The 19930-nt window shown below is 35.9% G+C and overlaps 5 protein-coding genes across 5 annotated transcripts; 3 read left to right on the top strand and 2 right to left on the bottom strand.

Annotated features, from left to right (window-relative positions):
• Window positions 1–295: 295 nt before the first annotated feature.
• On the bottom strand, window positions 296–2821 carry LOC113286647 (L-type lectin-domain containing receptor kinase IX.1-like). The gene has a single exon (XM_026535215.1). It carries the CDS (start codon window positions 2725–2727, stop codon window positions 643–645), a length of 2085 nt encoding a protein of 694 aa, XP_026391000.1. The 5' UTR covers window positions 2728–2821; the 3' UTR covers window positions 296–642.
• A 7272-nt stretch (window positions 2822–10093) lies between these two features.
• LOC113285323 (L-type lectin-domain containing receptor kinase IX.1-like) lies at window positions 10094–12301 on the bottom strand. Its single transcript, XM_026534234.1, has one exon. It carries the CDS (start codon window positions 12289–12291, stop codon window positions 10252–10254), a length of 2040 nt encoding a protein of 679 aa, XP_026390019.1. The 5' UTR covers window positions 12292–12301; the 3' UTR covers window positions 10094–10251.
• Window positions 12302–12351: 50 nt separating this feature from the next.
• Window positions 12352–13099, top strand: LOC113286566 (glycine-rich protein 5-like). Its single transcript, XM_026535148.1, has 3 exons — window positions 12352–12498; window positions 12737–12893; window positions 12984–13099. The coding sequence occupies exons 1-3, from the start codon at window positions 12352–12354 to the stop codon at window positions 13097–13099; spliced, it is 420 nt and encodes a 139-aa protein (XP_026390933.1).
• A 1290-nt stretch (window positions 13100–14389) lies between these two features.
• Window positions 14390–15283, top strand: LOC113286565 (lectin beta-1 and beta-2 chains-like). The gene has a single exon (XM_026535146.1). It carries the CDS (start codon window positions 14390–14392, stop codon window positions 15170–15172), a length of 783 nt encoding a protein of 260 aa, XP_026390931.1. The 3' UTR covers window positions 15173–15283.
• LOC113286564 (L-type lectin-domain containing receptor kinase IX.1-like) lies at window positions 15197–16666 on the top strand (the record flags this gene model as incomplete). Its single annotated transcript, XM_026535145.1, has 3 exons — window positions 15197–15942; window positions 16266–16557; window positions 16661–16666. Coding segments are annotated over 3 exons (1044 nt in total), but the record flags the coding sequence as incomplete, so codon positions are not given.
• Window positions 16667–19930: the final 3264 nt, after the last annotated feature.

The following is a 19930-nucleotide window of genomic DNA, read 5'->3' as shown; positions in this document are numbered from 1 at the left end:
TATTAACCATGTACAATTTGCGGATGATTTAATAGTTTTCATTGGTGATACTGAAGATCAAATTCTAGCTCTAAAAAATATTCTTTTTGGTTTTCAGTTGGTAACTGGATTAAAAGTGAATTTTAGTAAGAGTGATTTGGTTGGTTTTTCACTGCCACAAATTCATGGGTCCATATAATTCATGAGCCTTTTAATGCACAAACAGGACCAACTCCAACTAACATAATAATTTGCTTCTTCTGCCACAAATTCAATGGTCCATAAAATTCATGAGTCTCTTAATACACAAATAGGAGAAAATAATAATGGCGAAAATGATTTAGCTCCAGAAAAAATCTCCCGATTAGGAGAAAACAACTAGAGTCAGAATATAAGCCACCATCTTTGACCTAGAGGCTCATAGAAATGTTCCAAAAATGGTATAATACATTTTCAATACGTACATCTTCGTTTGTGACCTTTTCCAAGAGCAAACTTCTATGTTTGGACCTTGGAGTACATTGCACATGACAACTAGAGTCGGAACAAGTAAAATAAAATAACCTAAAGAAAAAAAAAATTGGGAGAACGTTTCAACAACAACAACAAAAAAATCAACGCAAAACTACTCGTCAAATACTATACATTTATCCCAAATTTAGTTTACCGCGAGTGTAAAAGAGATATTGTATATGAAGAACTAGTAGAAGACGCAGTCACCTGAGAAGAACTCGTGTAGGTACAGCTACTGCAAGTACACCGACTACCATCTGTCTGCGAAATCGTGAAATCACCGTAAAAGTGCTTACACATTTTGATCGGAAGTGAATAATACACCGGCGTAGGTAACTTTGGTGGGAGACTAGGCAATGGAGATTCGAAGTTAAGAATACTAAGCACTTGCCGGATGGATGGTCTAGCTGTGTGGTCAGGATGAGCACACCATAAGCCTAAAATCATCAAATGTTGCATTTGTTGTTCGTCGAAATCCAAATTTAGTTTCTCATCTGCTGCTTCAATTATGTTTCCACTTCCATAAAGTTCCCAAACCCACTCCACTAAAACTTTCCTGTTTGCTTCGACTGGCTTTCTCCCACAAGCAATTTCAAGTGCAACAATTCCATAACTATAAACATCGGATTCCTTGCTTGATTTACCTGTAGTAACGCATTCAGGTGCTAAGTATCCCATGGTTCCGGCTAAAACTGTTGTTTGAGAACCTAGTCCATGGTCGACAAGCCTTGCTAAACCAAAATCCCCGAGTTTAGCGTTAAAATTTGAATCCAGCATTACATTACTTGATTTAATATCTCTGTGAACTATGCATTGCTCCCATTCTTCATGTAAGTACAGCAACGCAGAAGCTATACCAAGAGCTATTTTGTACCTAACTTCCCAAGAAAGAACATTTTCCCCACGAAAGAGATGGTTATCGAGGCTCCGGTTTGGCATGAATTCGTACACGAGAAGCAGTTCACTTCTTTCATGGCACCATCCTATGAGTTGAACCAAATTTCTGTGTCGTAGCCGGCTGATAATCCTTACTTCCGATTGATATTCTTTCTTTCCCTGATGTGATCCTTTTGCAACCCTCTTAACGGCGACATATGTATTATCACTTAATAATCCTTTGTAAACTCCTCCAAATCCTCCCTCTCCAAGTTTGCCTCCCCCTTCGAAATTATTTGTTGCACTAACCAGTTCGTTGTATGAGAACTTCTTCGGACCCGTTCCTTTCTCGAATTCATCGTCCATAGACATGTCGGAATTCGCTCCATCATCCTCAAAGTTGTTCGAGCTTTTTCTCTTCTTCGATCGAATAAACAAAGCAAAACCAATCACACAAATTAAAACACCAACACCAATTACAAGACCCACCACCAATCCAATTTTACTGTTCTTGGGCTTCTCAATTCTTTCAGGCGGACTCTCAATTTGTTGAGTATTATTAGCCACTTCCAATGTCGAACTGAACTGCCAAGAAAGGATGGTATGAGTTTCAATCGATATCCCCGTAGAAGCTGAAAATCCAACAGTAATCCACTCTGGAAGATATTTGCTTAGATCAACAATATGGAACAAACTGGAATTCCCACTGAAAACAGGATTATTTGCATAAGATAGAAAAACACTCAAGTTTTTCGTAGTAGAATTGTAAGTCACCCAAGCATTAGCTGTTCTTCCATCCTTAATACTACTGCTCCATGAAACATTAGCCACAGAGATCACCGAGTTAACGTTGATGCCGACATGATCTGAACTTGGATCCCATTCATTCTGAAAACTGTCGAATTCAACCGCAACAATTTTATTCTCAGTCGAGTTGACCAAAGCTTTCTCCTGACTGAGTAGGCCTAGATGTCCACCAGCTGACTCTGGAGGAACTCTAGACCCATTAGCAGCAAGGAAAAAAGTGATACCATCACCGTAAGACATATTATTTACTGCCTCCATGATAAATGAGAAATGCGTTTCAAAATCTGTGACCCTTCCAGAAGCTCGATCCCAAAGATGTATAGGATCTTCATAGGTTGCACGCCCAACGCTACCTTGAAGATTATCCTTGATTCTGTTCCTTGTTAGTTGAATGCCTTCAGTCGACGGGAATGAATCGTTTTCATGCAAAATTTTCTGACTGTTTGGCTGGAAACTTGGGTAATCGAAAGAGATTGAATTTGTTCTACTTGGAAGAATCATTACCGTAAGGATGAAAAAGAAGATTGTAGAGAATTTACTTTGGGAAGCCATTGTTGATGCTAAATTCTCTGTGGGAGCTTGGTGATGCTAAGAAGATGCTTCTATTTAAAAATAAGAGCAGCAGAAGACAAGGCATATCCACACCCACTTTAAGATAAAAAAACAAAATGAAATGATGAAACAGACACTACTCAATATCTTAATGCTCAACTAGTAGCTGCAGTCACTTTCCTTTGAACTTCCCTGACTTTATTAAGAATTATTGAGGCTGCTTCATTTGACATCATAACCGACAACTATGACATTGAAAAAGTAAAACCTTATCGTGACAATGGGACCATGCCATTGTCGAGTTGCTAGCAAACACACACGCATCTGAGAGAAAAAAAAGTTACAATCTATGGCATTTTCAACATATTTTACTTGGTCTTTTTGTGTGCTTGGACCATGAGATTTTCAGATGACTTGGGATATGTTTGACGTCCATGGGGATGTGACGAGCTATTTGCTCGAATCCGAGTCATAGTCAGATACTAGCTAAAGAAGCCTAGTATTGGGGCTAAGGGCTGTGTTTTTGGGGGCTAAACTTCTATGTGTAGCCGAAAATATGGATAAGGGGATTCAAGGAATATGAAAAAGTCAAAAATATTTTTGCTTAAATTTCACTATTCATTAAAAAACTTCTAAATATGTAATCTTTTCCTACTCTTTCTTCGTGTCCTGTCAATTGCAAATCATGATGAAGACCATTAAAAAAAATAAACTAAATCTATTATCTTCTCTCCATTCTTCTCTTCTCATTCATAAACTGTGGTACAAATGATGATTATAGTTTCATCTTCATCATGATGAGAACGATGATCATAAATAAAACTCAAAACTATTATCTTCTCGTACTCTTTTTCATTCATAGATCAAAATAAAGATGGTGATCATCATAAAAAGAAAAAACTAAGAAAACCCACCATTTATTTTTGCTTTTAAATGGTTAAAAAATATGATTCTACGAATTTCGGCCTAAAGTACATGTTTCGGCTTGTTTTTCCAACCGAAATTAGTTTTCTGATTTTTTTTGGATTCCAGAACCGGTTAGGGCTGGGAAATTCCAGCCGAAATTGTTGTTACGAATAGGAAAACTCAGCCGAAACTACTGTTACGGCTGGGAAAACCCATCCTTAACTGGTTCTAAAAACAAAAAAAAATCACAAAAATAATTTCGGCTATGAGTTCTTTATTTCCCCGTCATAAAAATAAAATACGGCTTGGAACACCTTCATTTCCGAACCGTTTTTGCATTCTACGATTGGGTCGACAAATTTTCCTAGCGAATAAGTGTCGGTTGCGGCTGGGATTTGATGTTTTCCCAGCCGAAACTGCAAAAGATTCGATTTTTAATTGATGTTTTCCAATTGGAATCAACAAAATTCTCTACATATATGGTTATCCGAGATAATTAAGGAATATGCTTTATCATATTAGGTGGTTGATTTTCAAAAAAAAAAAGATCTTCTGGATTCTCCTACTTATTCAAACAAAAAAAAGTTAGATAATTTTATTTTTGATTTTGATAAAATTAGTACAATGATTAATCCTAATTCATACACTAATAGTAAGTAGTTTAGTTAATTACCCTAATTAACACTAATTTTGATAAAATTAGTACAATGATAAAAGTTAGATGCTTAACCTCCATTTTTAGGTTGAATTCTTAAAAAAATTGAATGTGAATTTACGAACTTTTTCGATGCTCAGTGTTGGGCTTCTAGACGAATCTTGTTGGGAAGAACCGTTAAAATGATATTTCTAAAGGAGAACTCAAGTTTATGAAAATATTACTTGGCGTTCCGTTTATTCGAACGACAGTCGTTATTATCCACACTTGTTCTTTGCAGTTTGGTTTTTTATAAGTTGCGACTTGCAAAGTCATGTTCATCTTACTATGATACAACCGAACCTGGTAGTATAATAACACAAACTATAGGTTCGGCTATACAACTGCATTTCTAATACGAGCCGGCCCTTTAATAGTTTAGATTATGTATCAGCCGCCTTGGTGGAATATTTTTATAGGTTCGTCTAGTAGTCTAGATTTTCGAACTAGACGAATTCGGATTTCATCCGAACTGAAGATAACATATTACATTCGTTATATATTCGTCCGAAAACATGATACTCAATACCAGCCGAACTTTTATTCTGAAACATAAAAAAAAAAAAAATCGAAGAACAATGATCTGGTAACTAACACAAGGATCTGAATCTCTTACGCTACGCTCACACAATTCATTTTATCTTGTGGTTTTAACCAATGATAAATGACTTATGAATCAAAATTAATTGCACGAAAAAGAAAATCAGCATTATTTGTTAATTATTAGATTAAGATTGGAATAAAATTGATCTTTGATCTTGATTAGTTGAGGTTTATGTTTTAAATTCAGGAAAAGGATATTTATATAATCCAAAATATTTAAGAGTAACTTTAGGTAACTCCTTATAAACCCATCCTAAATAGAAAATGATTTTGTAGGCCTCAAAATATGTGAGTATGCCTAAAAACATGATTCATTCGCTTTTAGATTTGGAACCACAAAGAGACCCCCATCCAAATGGATGGTCGTCATATAACAGATGAGAAATAAAATGAAAAAAAGTGGACTCTATTGTGAAATCACAATTAAGAAAGTAATTTCACCGAGTAGAGTACACAAGTAACCATTGATGTAAATTGTAAGAGTAACTTGTGAGTTGTTAGAATATGGAGAACTCTAGTAACTGGGAAACCTTATCCCCACATCTTCTGTGTGATACTAGTTGCGACTAGAGTCGATTCTCCTTTAACCTTAGGTTTTTCAAGAAACCCTAAGGTTAACGACTTAAAACTTCATCGGGATTGTGAATTTAGACCCAACTATTTTCTCAGTAGTTGCGGGTTCTAATCTTTCTGTTTTCTATCGTGATTGAGTACTATCTTCTCTAAGATTTTCTCGAGATTTAATCTCCGATAGGCAAGATAAAAGGTATTCACAAACATCTTCGTCTCATCGTTTGTGATTCCACAATATCTTGTTTCGCTACCATACGATTAAGATTATTGTGAGGGGATTGATATTTCTAGATTGTTCTTCGGGAATATAAGTATGGTATATCAATTGGATCTTGTTCACCTGATTTATCAAAAGACGTAATAAAAACTCTTGGGTATTTATGTGGGAGACAGATTTATTCATATCAATAGACTTTTTTGTGTGAGACAAATTGGTTTATAAGGTCTTCGACTTTGGGTCGCAGCAAATCTTAGTTGTGGGTGAGATTAGCTATTGGAATCAAGTTCGTAGAGTCCTATTGGGATTTAGAGGCGTAAGGAATGCGAATGTAACTTGAATGAGTGTGAGATTGATTAGGGTTGAAATACATTCCAGTCCGAAGTTAATTTTTAGTAGGCTAGTGTATGTAGCGTCTTAATACATTGTGGTGTTCAAATCTGGACTAGGTCCTAGGGTTTTTCTACATTTGCTGAAAACTTTTGGGGTTTGTTTTATTTCTTTTCCGCATTATATTTGTTTATATAATATAAATATCATAGGTTGTGCGTAAGTTCAATCAATTAGATGATCCAACCTTTGGTTGTTGATATAAATTGTTAACACTTGATCATTGGTCTTTGATATTGTTCAAGTTATTTCTCTTATTCAATCAGGCTCGTAAATTCCTATTTGTGTGATTGCAGATTGAATTGAGAAATTGATATATAAACTCTTTGATATACTTTTCTTAAGATTGAGTCTAACTTTCTAGTTGATTCTCTTGAAAGTATATTGGAGTTTGTTCATACAGATTGCTAACCGAAAAATTGTGGGTGGTTATTAGACCCCCGCTTTTTCCCAACAGACTTTTCTTGGATGACTTAAAGTGTTTGTAAGAGACTATTGTTGTTGATTGTAGAACTTATAACGCTTAATAGACCATCATGTATCATTTCCCAGATTCTGATATTTTTAGTAATATCAACGCGTCTTTAGGTCTTCAATTCCAAAATACACCTAGTGTTGTTATTGTTGTCTCGCTAGAAACTTTATCGAGTAACAAAAACCCCGTAGGAAAAAATAATCTCGATCGGAGGAAAAAATATTACAACAAACCTTCACATTTAAAAGTAAATTATGTTGACATCACATCCTTAAATCCTCCCCATGATTTCGTCATCTCCCCCAGTTTATATTCGAGGGAGTTTGTTGAAAATATCTTTATTCATGTGTTTTAAGAAAGTGAATTAAGACAATTATTAAGAAATAAGTATACTACGTCTCCCCGTGATTACTTCCATGGGAGTATAGCTTATTGTTCCTTCATAACCAATAATTGTTTGAATTGCACTTCCAATAGCATTCATCTTCAAGTCTTTGTAAGGATAAACTGACGCATGTCAAAGTTTCCTTTTGGGTACATGATTACATTTCATGTACCATTGCAATAACATTGTGTTCGTGCTAAGTTATAGCCAATAAATTCACTGAGGATTTTATATTTCGTCGAGTGTACAATATTTAAGTACAATAATGTGTCTATTGTACTACTATATGAGAATTTCTTCTCCTAACACATCTTCGTCATATTCTTTTATAAGAAATCATCATTTATGTACATTTAAAAAATTAATTATTCAGAGTGCTATCAGGATGCATGTACTTTTTAAATTTCCTGACAATGGACATATGCAAACTGGTGGAATAATATACTACAAGCTCTTTTTTCTAGTTTAGAACATATATCATGTCGAGCTTTTCCCAAGATTTTCATATTAAATTAGGATTTTGAGTAGCTTGTAGGATCTCTTAATTATTCCAACAAGATTACTTATGATGCACGTACCATCGACATTTTTATCTACAATTCTGAATCAGAAACTTGCTTTCTGGGGAACAAAACCTTTCTTTTTTATCCTTTCCTAGTTAAATTAAGGGGTCACTTAGAGCGTCCACAGTGGTACTAGTAAAACCAAAGATTAAAGAGTAAAAATCCTGATTATATTTAAGTTTAGTCCGTTGAGTGACACAGTGGTGGGCGAGTAAATTTGGTCGAGAGGAGACGAAAGTCCTCGTCAGCTTGTGATGCGTTAATAAAGATTACGCCCCATTCAGACGTTGATAAAGATTATGCTTGGAATGGGACGTTTTTAAAGATTACGCCTCATATGAAGCGTTCGTTTAGTTTCCGCCGGGTGAAAAGGCGTCCATAAAGTCACCGCCCCATGAGGCATAGATATAGTCTCCGTTTGATGTGGGGCGTTTGTATACTTAACGCCCCATGGAGCGTTTGCAGCAATCTCAGTGACTCCATCCACCTACTAAGACTAAGTGATCAACAAACTCGGTGCTTACCCTGATATTTCTTGTAGCCTATAGAGCAGTCTTCTATTTTATTTTTTGAGTAGAAAGGTTAAGTTGACTAAAAAAAATTGTAACAAGGCGGAAGCCCCCATTTCATTTAGAGGGTTCAGTGATCTACTAATGATCACAACAGGGCAGTGTCCTGAAGTGATATCTTGACAACATTTTACCTATTTCTCTGTTTTTTTCCTTTCATTTCTGTGTGTCTTTGTTTCAGTTTATTCTTTGTAATATATCCCATCTTTACTATCCAAAAAAAATAAAATGGGTAGAAATGAATGGAAATATTCCTAGTCATGACAGAGAATAGGTCGGAACAGATCTTGTTTCTTTAAGGGTATAGCTTCAATTTTACCTAGGCGGAAATTATAACACCGCTTGGAATGGGGCGGACATTTTATAAACTCCTGTTAACGGGCGGAAACTTTACCACCGCCTGTTGTGGGGCGGAAATTTTATCATCGCCTATCGTGGGGAGGAAACTTTATCTCCGCCTGTTGTGGGGCGGATGGTATATCAACGTTTGCTTTTGGGGCGTTAACTTCAGGTTCGTCCCATCGGGCGTACATTATATCAACGCGTTACTAGGGCGTAGTTTATATCCTCGCCTCGTCGTGGGACGAACTCTATACAAACGCCTGTTGAGGGGCGGAGATTATATAACCGCCTGTCGACGCACGGAGATTATAACAACGCTCGACTATAACTTCGTTTAGTCTTGGTCCCAGACCATATTTAGTCCGAGATTTGGTCGATGGTATTTTTTTGGTCGATAGTACGTCCCACTACGCCTGGTTGGAAGACCAGATATTTGGGTTTGGTCGCCCACTATGGACGCTCTTAGAATGGTATACACATCTGCCTGATTGTTTCAATAAATAAGTGAGCATTCCAGTGTAACTGGAAACATACTCCGTGGTTTAGAGCCATTTGACTTCGGAAACAAAGGCCCATCATGCACTTTTACAAATGTCTTTGAGTCTAAATTTCTACAAATATAACCACATCTACGGTGTTTCAAGTTCTTTTGAAACTACCAAATAAACTAGTTAACAAAGCATTTTTATGTTCAAAAGAATAAGTGATCCAGAGGTTATGAGAAGCCTCGCACGCACCACAAGACGATTCTTTACACTTTAAAACCTCATTCTTCTCACTACACTTTGTGACAAATAATCATATATGTCCCACATGATTTACACTTAGTTGGCTCGCACTACGATACCAAATGCTCGTATATTTGTCAAATAACCAATTAAGTTCTACCTAGATTTTATAGGACAAATATTCTCTTTGTTTGATATTAATCAAAATAAAGAATGGTTCAATCTCATTGTGCTCTATCTCGAGAGTAACTATTCATGAATAATATCATCATTGTGCACGTATGATCCTTGACTCATGTGCATTCTCATTACCAGTCAGATTTCATTGTTCTCTAGAATTATTTAAAATTTAGGAGCATCCTCTAGTTTATTTCATGGACATATTTAAAGACAATATTATGAGATGATTTCAGACGATATGAAAAATTGATCAAAACTAGCAATATATTGACTTAGATGACATTTGAATGGAAACATGAATTGAGACATAGTTTCTGCAAAGTTCAAAATACCTGGTTTATGTTAATCTTTCGGATTAAAATTAAATACTAGGTCTACAGTTCTGTATATATCTCAAATTATTTTTTGAGACAGTTTTTACAAAGTGCAAAACACCGGGTGTGGGTTTGTCTTTCCGATTAAATACTAGGTTTAGTTCTATATATATCTCAAATTATTTTTTGGGATAACTTAATTTTGAAACAGTTTTTGCAAAGTGCAAAACACCGGATGTATGTTTGTCTTTCCGATTAAATACTAGGTTTAGTTCTATATATATCTCAAATTATTTTTTGGGATAACTTAGCCCTCTGTGTACGTTTACTGATAAATCAAGCAAACATGCTTATTTAGTAAGAGATGTTGATTCATGGGATCATGCTATATAGAAGCCACCATCTTTGACCTAGAGGCTCATAGAAATGTTGCAGAAATGCTATAAAACATTTTCAATACTTCACCTTGGAAGTTTACATCACTCTTTCTGAACTTTTCCAAGAGCCCACATCTTGTGTTTACACTTTGGAGTACATTGCACATGACTGCTAGAGTCAAAGACCAAGTACTAAATCAACACAAAATTAACGCGAGTGTAAAAGAGATATTGTAGCCGAAGAACTAGTAGAAGACGCAGTCAGCTGAGACGAATTAGTGTAAGTACAGCTAGTGCAGGTACACCGACTACCATCTGTCTGTGAATTCGTGAAATCACCGTAAAAGTGCTTACACATTTGGATCGGAAGGGAATAATACACCGGCGTAGGCAACTTTGGCGGGAGATTCGGTAATGGGGATTCGAAGTTAAGAATACTAAGCACCTGCCGGATGGATGGTCTAGCTGTCTGGTCAGGATGAGCACACCATAAGCCTAAAATCATCAAATGTTGCATTTGTTGTTCATCGAAATCCAAATTTAGTTTCTCATCTGCTGCTTCAATGATGTTTCCACTTCCATAAAGTTCCCAAACCCACTCCACCAAAACTTTCCTGTTTGCTTCGACTGGCTTTCTCCCACAAGCAATTTCAAGTGCAACAATTCCATAACTATAAACATCGGATTCCTTGCTTGATTTACCTGTAGTAACGCATTCAGGTGCTAAGTATCCCATGGTTCCGGCTAAAACTGTTGTTTGAGAACCTAGTCCGTGGTCGACAAGCCTTGCTAAACCAAAATCCCCGAGTTTAGCGTTAAAATTTGAATCCAGCATTACATTACTTGATTTAATATCTCTGTGAACTATGCATTGCTCCCATTCTTCATGTAAGTACAGTAACGCAGAAGCTATACCAAGAGCTATTTTGTACCTAACTTCCCAAGAAAGAACATTTTCCCCACGAAAGAGATGGTTATCGAGGCTCCGGTTTGGCATGAATTCGTACACGAGAAGCAGTTCACTTCTTTCATGGCACCATCCTATGAGTTGAACCAAATTTCTGTGTCGTAGCCTGCTGATAATCCTTACTTCGGATTGATATTCTTTCTTTCCTTGATGGGATCCTTTGGAAACCCTCTTAACAGCAACATATGTAGAATCACTTAATAATCCTTTATAAACTCCTCCAAATCCTCCTTCTCCAAGTTTGCCTCCGCCTTCGAAATTATTTGTTGCATTAACCAGTTCGTTGTATGAGAACTTCTTTGGACCTGTTCCTTTCTCAAATTCATCATCCATAGACATGTCGGAATTCGCTCCATCATCTTCGAAGTCGCTCGAGCTTCGCCTCTTCTTCCATCGAATAAACAAAACAAAACCAATCCCACAAACTAAAACACCAATACCAATAACAAGACCCACCACCAATCCGATTTTACTGCTCTTCGGGTCTTCTAACGCTGAGTTGAATTGCCAAGAAAGGATTTGATGGGTTTCCACCGATTTCCCTGTAGAAGCTGAAAATCCAACGGTAACCATCTCTGGTAGCACCTCTCTTAGATCAACAATATGGAATAAAGTAAAAATCCCGTTGAGAACAGGATTTTCAGCATAAGTCAGAAAAACACTCAAGTTTTTCGTAGTAGAATTATAAACTACCCATGCATTAGCTTTTCTTCCATCTCTTATTGTACTATCTTTCCATTTCACAGTAGCCACAGACACGAGCGAGTTAACGTTGATGCCAACATGATCAGAACTATTATCCCAATAATTTTGAAAACTGTCGAATTCAACCGCAACAATATTATTGTCAATCGAGTTGTTCAAGGCCTTTTCACTACTCAGTAGGCCTAGAGATCCACCTGTTGAGTTTGGAGGAAGTTTAGACCCACTGGGAGCAAGGAAAAAAGTGATACCATCACCATAAGACGTATTATCTAATCCCCTCATGATAAATGAGAAATGTGTTTCAAAGTCTGTGAGCTTTTTAGTAGCTGAATCCCAAAGGCGGATTGACTTATTATACGTTGCACGTCCAACGCTATTTCCAAAATTGTCACCGACGGAATTCTTTGTGAGTTTAATTTCATTATTTACCTTGGCAGCGTCTCCTTCAACAAAAATATCATTATTACTTGAATCGAAATATGAGAAATTAAAAAAGATTGAATTCGCACGATTCGGAAGAATCATTACCATAAGAACGAAAAAGAAGATGGTGGAGAATTTTTTGTGGGAGCCCATTGCCGATGCCAAATTCTCTGTTTGTGCTTGGTGAAGCTAAAAAGATGCTGCTATTTAAAAATGAGGGCAGAGAAGACCAGGCATATAAACTTTAAAATAAGTGAAGTTATGAAACAGACAGTAATCATTATCTTAATCCTCAACCAGAACCAACTTGAAGTTAAACTAATGGAGAGTAGCCCGAGTCACTTTCCAGTGAACTTCCCTGTCTGCCCAACTTGAATATATATTAGTGTTAAATGGTAAAATGTCACAAAATCAACCTCAAGACTGTGAAAATGCGCCGAATGTTAGGGAAAAAATAAAATGCGCAAAATCTTATCAAAATGCCTCGTTCGGTTACTTTTACCTATGATAGTCAAAATGGGACATTTAGATAAATTTTGACTGGTCAACTATGTTATGAATTGTTTCTTTTGTCTTTCGACAGAATCTATGATTTCAGGGTTTAGGGTTCAAAGTATTGGGTTCAGGTGGTGGCGTTGGTGGTGGTGGTGACGATAGTGATGGCAACAGTGGTGGTGGTGATAGTGGCGTTTGTGGCGGCGGTGGCGGTGGTGGAGGAGACGGTTTTGGTGGCGGTGGTGGTGGTGGAGCAGAAGGTAGTAGCAATGGTGGTGGTGTTGGTGGTGGAGGAGGCATTAGCGGTGGCGGTGGTGGTGGTGTTGTTGGTGGCGGTGGTTGTTCTAGAGGTAGTGGTGGTGGAGGTGGAGGGGATGGTGGTGGTAGCGGTGGTGGGGTTGGTGGAGGTGGTGGGGATGGTGGTGGTAGTGGTAGCGGTGGTGGGTGGTGGTTGTTCCTTTGGTAATGGCGACCGTCCAAAATAGTCCCCCTTATGTCAGCTTATTTATCATAAGGGTATAAATGTCATCTTTTCACACGTGCGGAACCACATCCATACTAATTTGACCACTTAACCATCTCTAACAGCAAAAATAACTGACGGGCATTTTATTTATTTTTCCTTACGTCCGGGCATTTTCACAACCATGGGATCAATTTTGGGACATTTTGCCATTCAACCCTATATATTATGGCGATTCCTCTCACCTTTTAAATCTAACACCAATGGATCGCAGCCAACTCTCAAAATCTGAAATCTTCCGGTTCTTTACTTTGGTTGACATTTTAAGTTCTATGGTAAGAATGAGCTATGTCAGTTCCAACTTCGATTGACATCCCAAAATATATACTTTGTCCAACTTTTTTTTTCTTGTGTTTTGAACTTTGAAGAGGTAAAAGCTTAATGTAAACTGGACCACACATGCAAGTATCTAAATCTTTTCTTTTTTGAAAAAGATAAGATGGAATTAGAAAAGAAAGTGCCAAGACAGCACCCTCGAAACATACACGAGAGAAAAAAGAACTTATAACTGACTATTCTCTAAATAATATTTTCCAATCAAAAATAAAGTCATCTAACTTCATGTTTTTGAATGAATCAACATTAACAGACCAACTAAGCAATAACAACTTTATATCTATAATAAGAGAGTTTAAGATTTTTCTCTCTTGCTTCTTCGAGACATTAAGGGTCACGGCATTTCCTGTTTATATTAATTATTCGTCCATATGGACTTAGAGTATGCCAATGATGCCATATTCGAGACATGTACAGTTTCCCAATTCCAAGCTGGGATATCCGTATCACTGAGGACTGATATGATATTGCAAATCATATATTCATGCCATAAAAAACACAAAACTGGTTCCTAAGAGGCCAATTATTTATTTTTCTAATTATCAGAAAACGAAAGTGAGAGACCTTATCAAGATGATAGTTATTTGAAAAGAACTACTAATTATTTTCTTGCGGAAAACTAAAAATAGTAATATTTAAATTTGATTAAGACCCATCACCATATTACACCTAACTTCATATTATACCAAAAAGAAGATAATGACTAAAAATTATAACCCATATGTATGACCAAGTCATTCCAACAAGACGATATCTTTACCATTTACTTTTTTTATCCTTACTAACAAAACACGCTTTAATGTAGAAGCTTCACTTACTTACTCTGGATGATCTTTAGTCATCATGCATAGATTATATATATCTTCCCCTAATATTACTCTCTTAATATCGGAATTCATGGGTTTCTACTGTAAATCATCATACAGTAGTTATTTTCATGATCTCTATCCATCAATCTTCTTCGTAATTATCATAATATTATCAGTTTTTCCTAGTAGTACTTCTTCGAAATCCATATCCTTCGACTTTCCAAAATTCTCACCAAATGTTTCAAATTTGCAATTCCAAAATGATACGTTTTGGTCGAGCAACAACTCCATCGAACTCACCAAGAATTCAAAGGATGCTTATCGTGTTGGATGGGCTACCTATTCACAACCTATACAGCTTTGGAATGCAACAACCGGAGAGCTTGCAGATTTTTCTACACATTTTTCCTTTGTCATAGCCTGTCCAGATGGTGGTAATTGTGGCGATGGTCTAGCTTTCTTCCTCGCGCCTTTTGGGCGTAAGCTTCCTCCAGATTCCTCAGGTGGATCTCTTGGCCTACTTGAGAGAGCCGTAGCTGGGTTGAACTTGACTACAACTAAAGTTGTTGCGGCTGAGTTTGACACTTGGATGAATGATGGATGGGATCCAAGTCCGGATCATGTAAGTATCAATGTTAATTCGATGAAATCTGTGGCTACTGTGCCATTGGAAAATCGAAGTTTGAAGGATGGCAGAAAAGCTAATGCATGGGTAACTTATAACTCCGCTACAAACAACCTAAGTGTTTATCTAACTTATGATGATAATCCTGTTTTCAACGGGAAGTCGATTTTATACTATATTGTTGATCTAAGCAAGGTTCTGCCGGAGAACATTATTGTTGGGTTTTCGGCTGCAATTGGAGGATAGGTAGAAACTCATAAACTCCTTTCCTGGCAATTCAATTCCACTCTACAGGTAAACAAAGTAGCAGAAATTCCTAAAGGAAAAAAAGATAGTAAAGTTGGTTTGTTGGTGGGTCTTTTAGTAGGTTTTCTTGCTGTTGGTTGCGTTCTCGGTTTTGGTTTGTTTCTTTGGTTAAAGAAGAGAGGAAGGTCATCAAGGAAGAATGATGCCGAGACAGCAAATTCAGACGTAAACAGTGAATTTGAGAAAGGAACGGGACCAAAGAGGTTCTCGTATCGCGAACTAGAATATGCAACCAATAACTTCGATGAGGGAGGAAAACTTGGAGAAGGAGGCTTTGGAGGTGTTTACAAAGGATTCTTGAGCGATATGAACTTGAACATCGCAGTTAAGAGGGTTTCCAAAGGATCAAAACAAGGGATAAAAGAATACCAACCAGAAGTAAGGATTATTAGTAATTTAAGGCATAGAAATTTGGTTCAACTCATAGGATGGTGTCATGAACGAGATGACCTTCTTCTTGTTTATGAATTCATGCCAAACCGGAGCCTTGATAATCACCTCTTTAGAGGGGAACTTATTCTTACTTTGGAAGTCAGGTACAAAATAGCTCTTGGGTTAGCTTCAGCATTATTATATCTGCATGAAGAATGTGAACAATGTGTGATTCATAGAGATATTAAATCGAGTAATATAATGTTGGATACAAATTTTAATGCTAAACTTGGGGATTTCGGTTTAGCAAGGCTTGTAGATCATGATTCACAAAATTGGTTAAAAAGATTAAAATCAACAATTCCTGGGTAAAATGGACAGTTAGATTTTGATACTGTTTAAATGAACAAAAATATAAAAATAGGCAGGATGTAACCAGTTTTATTGTGCCCATTTTCAAATATTTTTTCTTATTTTTAATTTACACAGGATGTATTCAGTTTCATCCTTGCTATTTTTTAAATTTAAGCTAGGATGAAATCAGTTTCATCCTTACTATTTTTTGTTTTTTGGCCATTTCACCCAAACTATTTTTTACTCGTCCATTTGAACCGTGATTTAAAAATATTTGGACAAATGATCCATTTTCCGATGTTTATAGTTTTGGAATTGTTGCACTAGAGATTGCATGTGGGAAGAAGGCAGTCGATGTATCTTTAGGATTCTTATTAGTAGAGTGGGTTTGGGAACTGTATGGAATTGGCCGGATTCTCGAAGTAGCCGATGAGAAATTAAATAAGAATTTTGACGAACGACAAATCAAACGGTTGATGGTTTTAGGACTATGGTGTGCTCATCCTGCCTCCAAGTCAAGGCCGTCGGCTACTCAAGTGATTAATGTTCTTAAATTTGAATCTCCACTGCCTAAACTTCCACTTGAGTTACCAGCTCCGGTATATCCTTTAGCAATACCATCTGTAACTGATTTTCAGTCATCAGATGGTCTAACGGATACACTAACGGGGCGGCAGTTAGTTAGTTTTTTTTTTTTTGTAGCAATAGTAAGACTTACGTACGTAATTTGCTTTATTTTTAGCCTAACCTGTAAGTAGTCTGTAGTTATTTATTTTTAACCTGTAGTTATATATATATTTGTTTCTTAAGTCAGTAAGATAATGTAATATGACATGAATAAAAATATAAATTATGTTCGAGTTATGTAATATATGACATGAATAAAAATATATATTATGTTCGAGTTAGCTAACAAAACACACGTACCTAAGAGAAAAAAACTACAATTAGCAGCTTTTACATCAAACTTATTGCTTCTTGCACGCATCAGAATATTATAGTTGTCAAATCTGCTATTTAAAGTCATATCAGAAAGGTTTACTTCCATTTACAATTAAAGATATACGCAAAGTTTAGTTGGATTTACACATAGAGAGATTATTAATAGTTAAAGATTTTCGTTACAGGGAAAGCTAAAACGATTTAGGGGAAAGCTGACTGTGATCAAACAATATTGATTTTGGGTGGAACTAACATTTCTTAAAAACCTTCGGATCACACGTCATTCTTCAGCCACAATTTTCCGTAACAGTTTTGATCTGATTAATAGGGTTTAAGTTTTTGATCCAATCTTTAAAACAGAATCTACAGATCTTGCAATTTCATATGCATGGGTTAAAATCTCGAATCATCTTCAAAACCCCAAATCATCAATATGCATGGTTAAATCTCTAACACTATGATGACTAGAAGAGTCGGGATACGGGAATGCATGGTTTGCTCATAGTCAAACTTCACGGTAATTATCAGAAAAGGAAAAGAAAAAAAAATCGACGGTGGTGTTTGAGGATGACGGTGGTGGAAAGAGAAAAACTGATCAATATTAAGAGTGTCGAGCTATTTATATTTCACCCCTCATTGACTAAAAGTCCCATCTCTTGAACCAGGAATCAACTTTCCCCCTAAACGTTTTAGCTTTCCCAATAATAAAAATCTAATCATAGTTAAATATCATGAGACCAATATTTTTTCACATATCAAAAATGAAAATGATTAACCATTTCCAACAAAACTGCGGCAGTCTATTCGAAGTTACCAAATTCTATAAGGATTATCAAGTCCGTATAAAATAAAAAAACATAACCTTATTTTACGATTGGGTTAGTATCTTTTTATGAAATTTGATAATCTTTATAGCAGTCACAGATTTTATAAAAAGAAATCCATTTAAATAATTTCTGGGAGATTCCTCACTAAACTAGCTCAAACAATGTTATCCAGCGGTATTATAATAACGACTAAGTATTTTGTGGACTTAGTCGTGAAGGTAAAAATAATTCTTCTCTTCCGATGAAACTTCTTTTTTTTTTTACAAACTATAAGACTAATGATAAAATTTCTACACGGAAACTTCTTTGTTTTTTACAAAATTATAAGACTAGTGATAAAATTTCTACACGGAAAGTTAGTTTTGGTAAGTTATTAATAGTCATTTTGTTAATCTACAAAGTGATGACCAACATTTAATGATGAAGATACTACTCCTATAAGGTGATGATCGATAACCAAATTGTACATAGGAGAAACCAATTCCAAAGGTTATTAACCGGCATGTTTAGGATTTTCAAATTATGACAACTGATAATACCACATTATTAGTCGTCAAAGTGTTAAGATTAGTATCATAACACTTATAAATGTTCTTTTTAGAAATGAAAAATCGTCACGATATTCATCGTAGGATGATAATGACTAAAACTAAACATGAAACGTTGTCAAGGTGGAAGAAGTCATACCTTGATGATTACATAACTACAATTCCATATTTCGATTTTTTTAAGAGATATTTTATAAAAGGGTGTTTCGTGGCTAATTAGGGTCTGGATCGTAAAAGATGCCGTTGATGCATTTAGGTCGTAGACTAATCAAAGACCGTTAGGAAAATTAGTAGCTGACTCTTTTTATTTTGCTAAACACCATGACCATCACTTGACTAGCATTGACTGTTTAAATATCGTCAAAACATTTTGTTCTCGTCCTTCTCCGTCTTCTTCCATAAATTCTCGCTTTATCCCACTTCTTTCAGTTGAGCAACTCTGTTTGGCATGAGAGTTTTTGTAACCACGACATCCCAAATTCCCAAGTACGATTTTTTCCCCTTCAAGTTCCATCGTTTCGTTATCACCGCCACATAGATGCTACCATAACCACTGTCGCCACTTCCATGAAAACATCAGTTGATTTAAGATGAGTAAGTTATCATCAAACATTTAACTTCTTTTCTTCCAGCACTACAATTCCTTTGATCAAACAGTTTTACGAACTGTCCATATTCATAAACTTATCTAATGACAGCTGTTATCGATATTCTGAACCCTATTTTATCAAAAATGAAAAATACCCAATCATATTGTTCATAAACCCTGCCTGAAAAGTGGGAAATTCTCGTATGAGTTCAATGGATACAATCGAACCAAAAGGCTTTTATTTTTAATCAAGAACCAAAAGCTTAATCAAATCCAACGATGATTTCAGAGTACCCAATCTTCAAAACATTCTTATGCCAATTTACACATTTGTATATACAATGGTAGATGGTGGTTTTAGATTCGTGTCAATTAAGTGTTTGATGAAACAGCTTAGTTAAGCATTTAACTGCGGTTAGGATAATTTGTCATTTGGCTATTATTAAGGGCATTTTGGTAAAAAAAATAGACGGTCAAAGTGCATCAGATGCATGTTCTACGACCCTGACCTTAATTCGCCAATAAACTTGCGATCCTTTTACAAAATATCTCTTTTTTTTAATCTAATTTCGCGTTGAGACAACAAAAAAAAAGTATTGATTTGAGTTTATGTAATCATTTATTTTCTCAATCTCATTTTTCTTCATTTTTTCCACCTTCAGAAATTGCTTCTTCACCTATTGACTTATTTTTCGTTTGTATAGTTGCATATGTTTTTTCCAATTCTAATGTTACGACAGTTAGGTTTTTTAGAAATTTGTTTCATATGCTCCTGCATGTTTGTAGATTAATCGAACGACAAAACTTTCAAATCCATGATTATAACTAATTAATTTACGAGTTTTCAAACTTTTTTAAATGACGAAGATGGAGGACCAATTGTTCTGCATTATAGAGGAAAAAGAAGATGATAATAAAACTGATAAAATATATCGGATGAGTTGGGTTAGTTTTAATTAATTTGGCAACGGTGGCTTTGTACCTTTACCTATTTTTGACGCTTTTTATCCTAGCTTTTAGGTCCCTTAAACTCATTGTACTACAATTAATTTGATATACTCCAATC

Source organism: Papaver somniferum, chromosome 6, assembly GCF_003573695.1.
Source record: "Papaver somniferum cultivar HN1 chromosome 6, ASM357369v1, whole genome shotgun sequence".
NCBI classification, from domain to species: domain Eukaryota; kingdom Viridiplantae; phylum Streptophyta; class Magnoliopsida; order Ranunculales; family Papaveraceae; genus Papaver; species Papaver somniferum.
The sequence above is the reverse complement of the archived record's forward strand: the minus strand, read 5'-3'. Positions and strand labels throughout refer to the sequence as shown.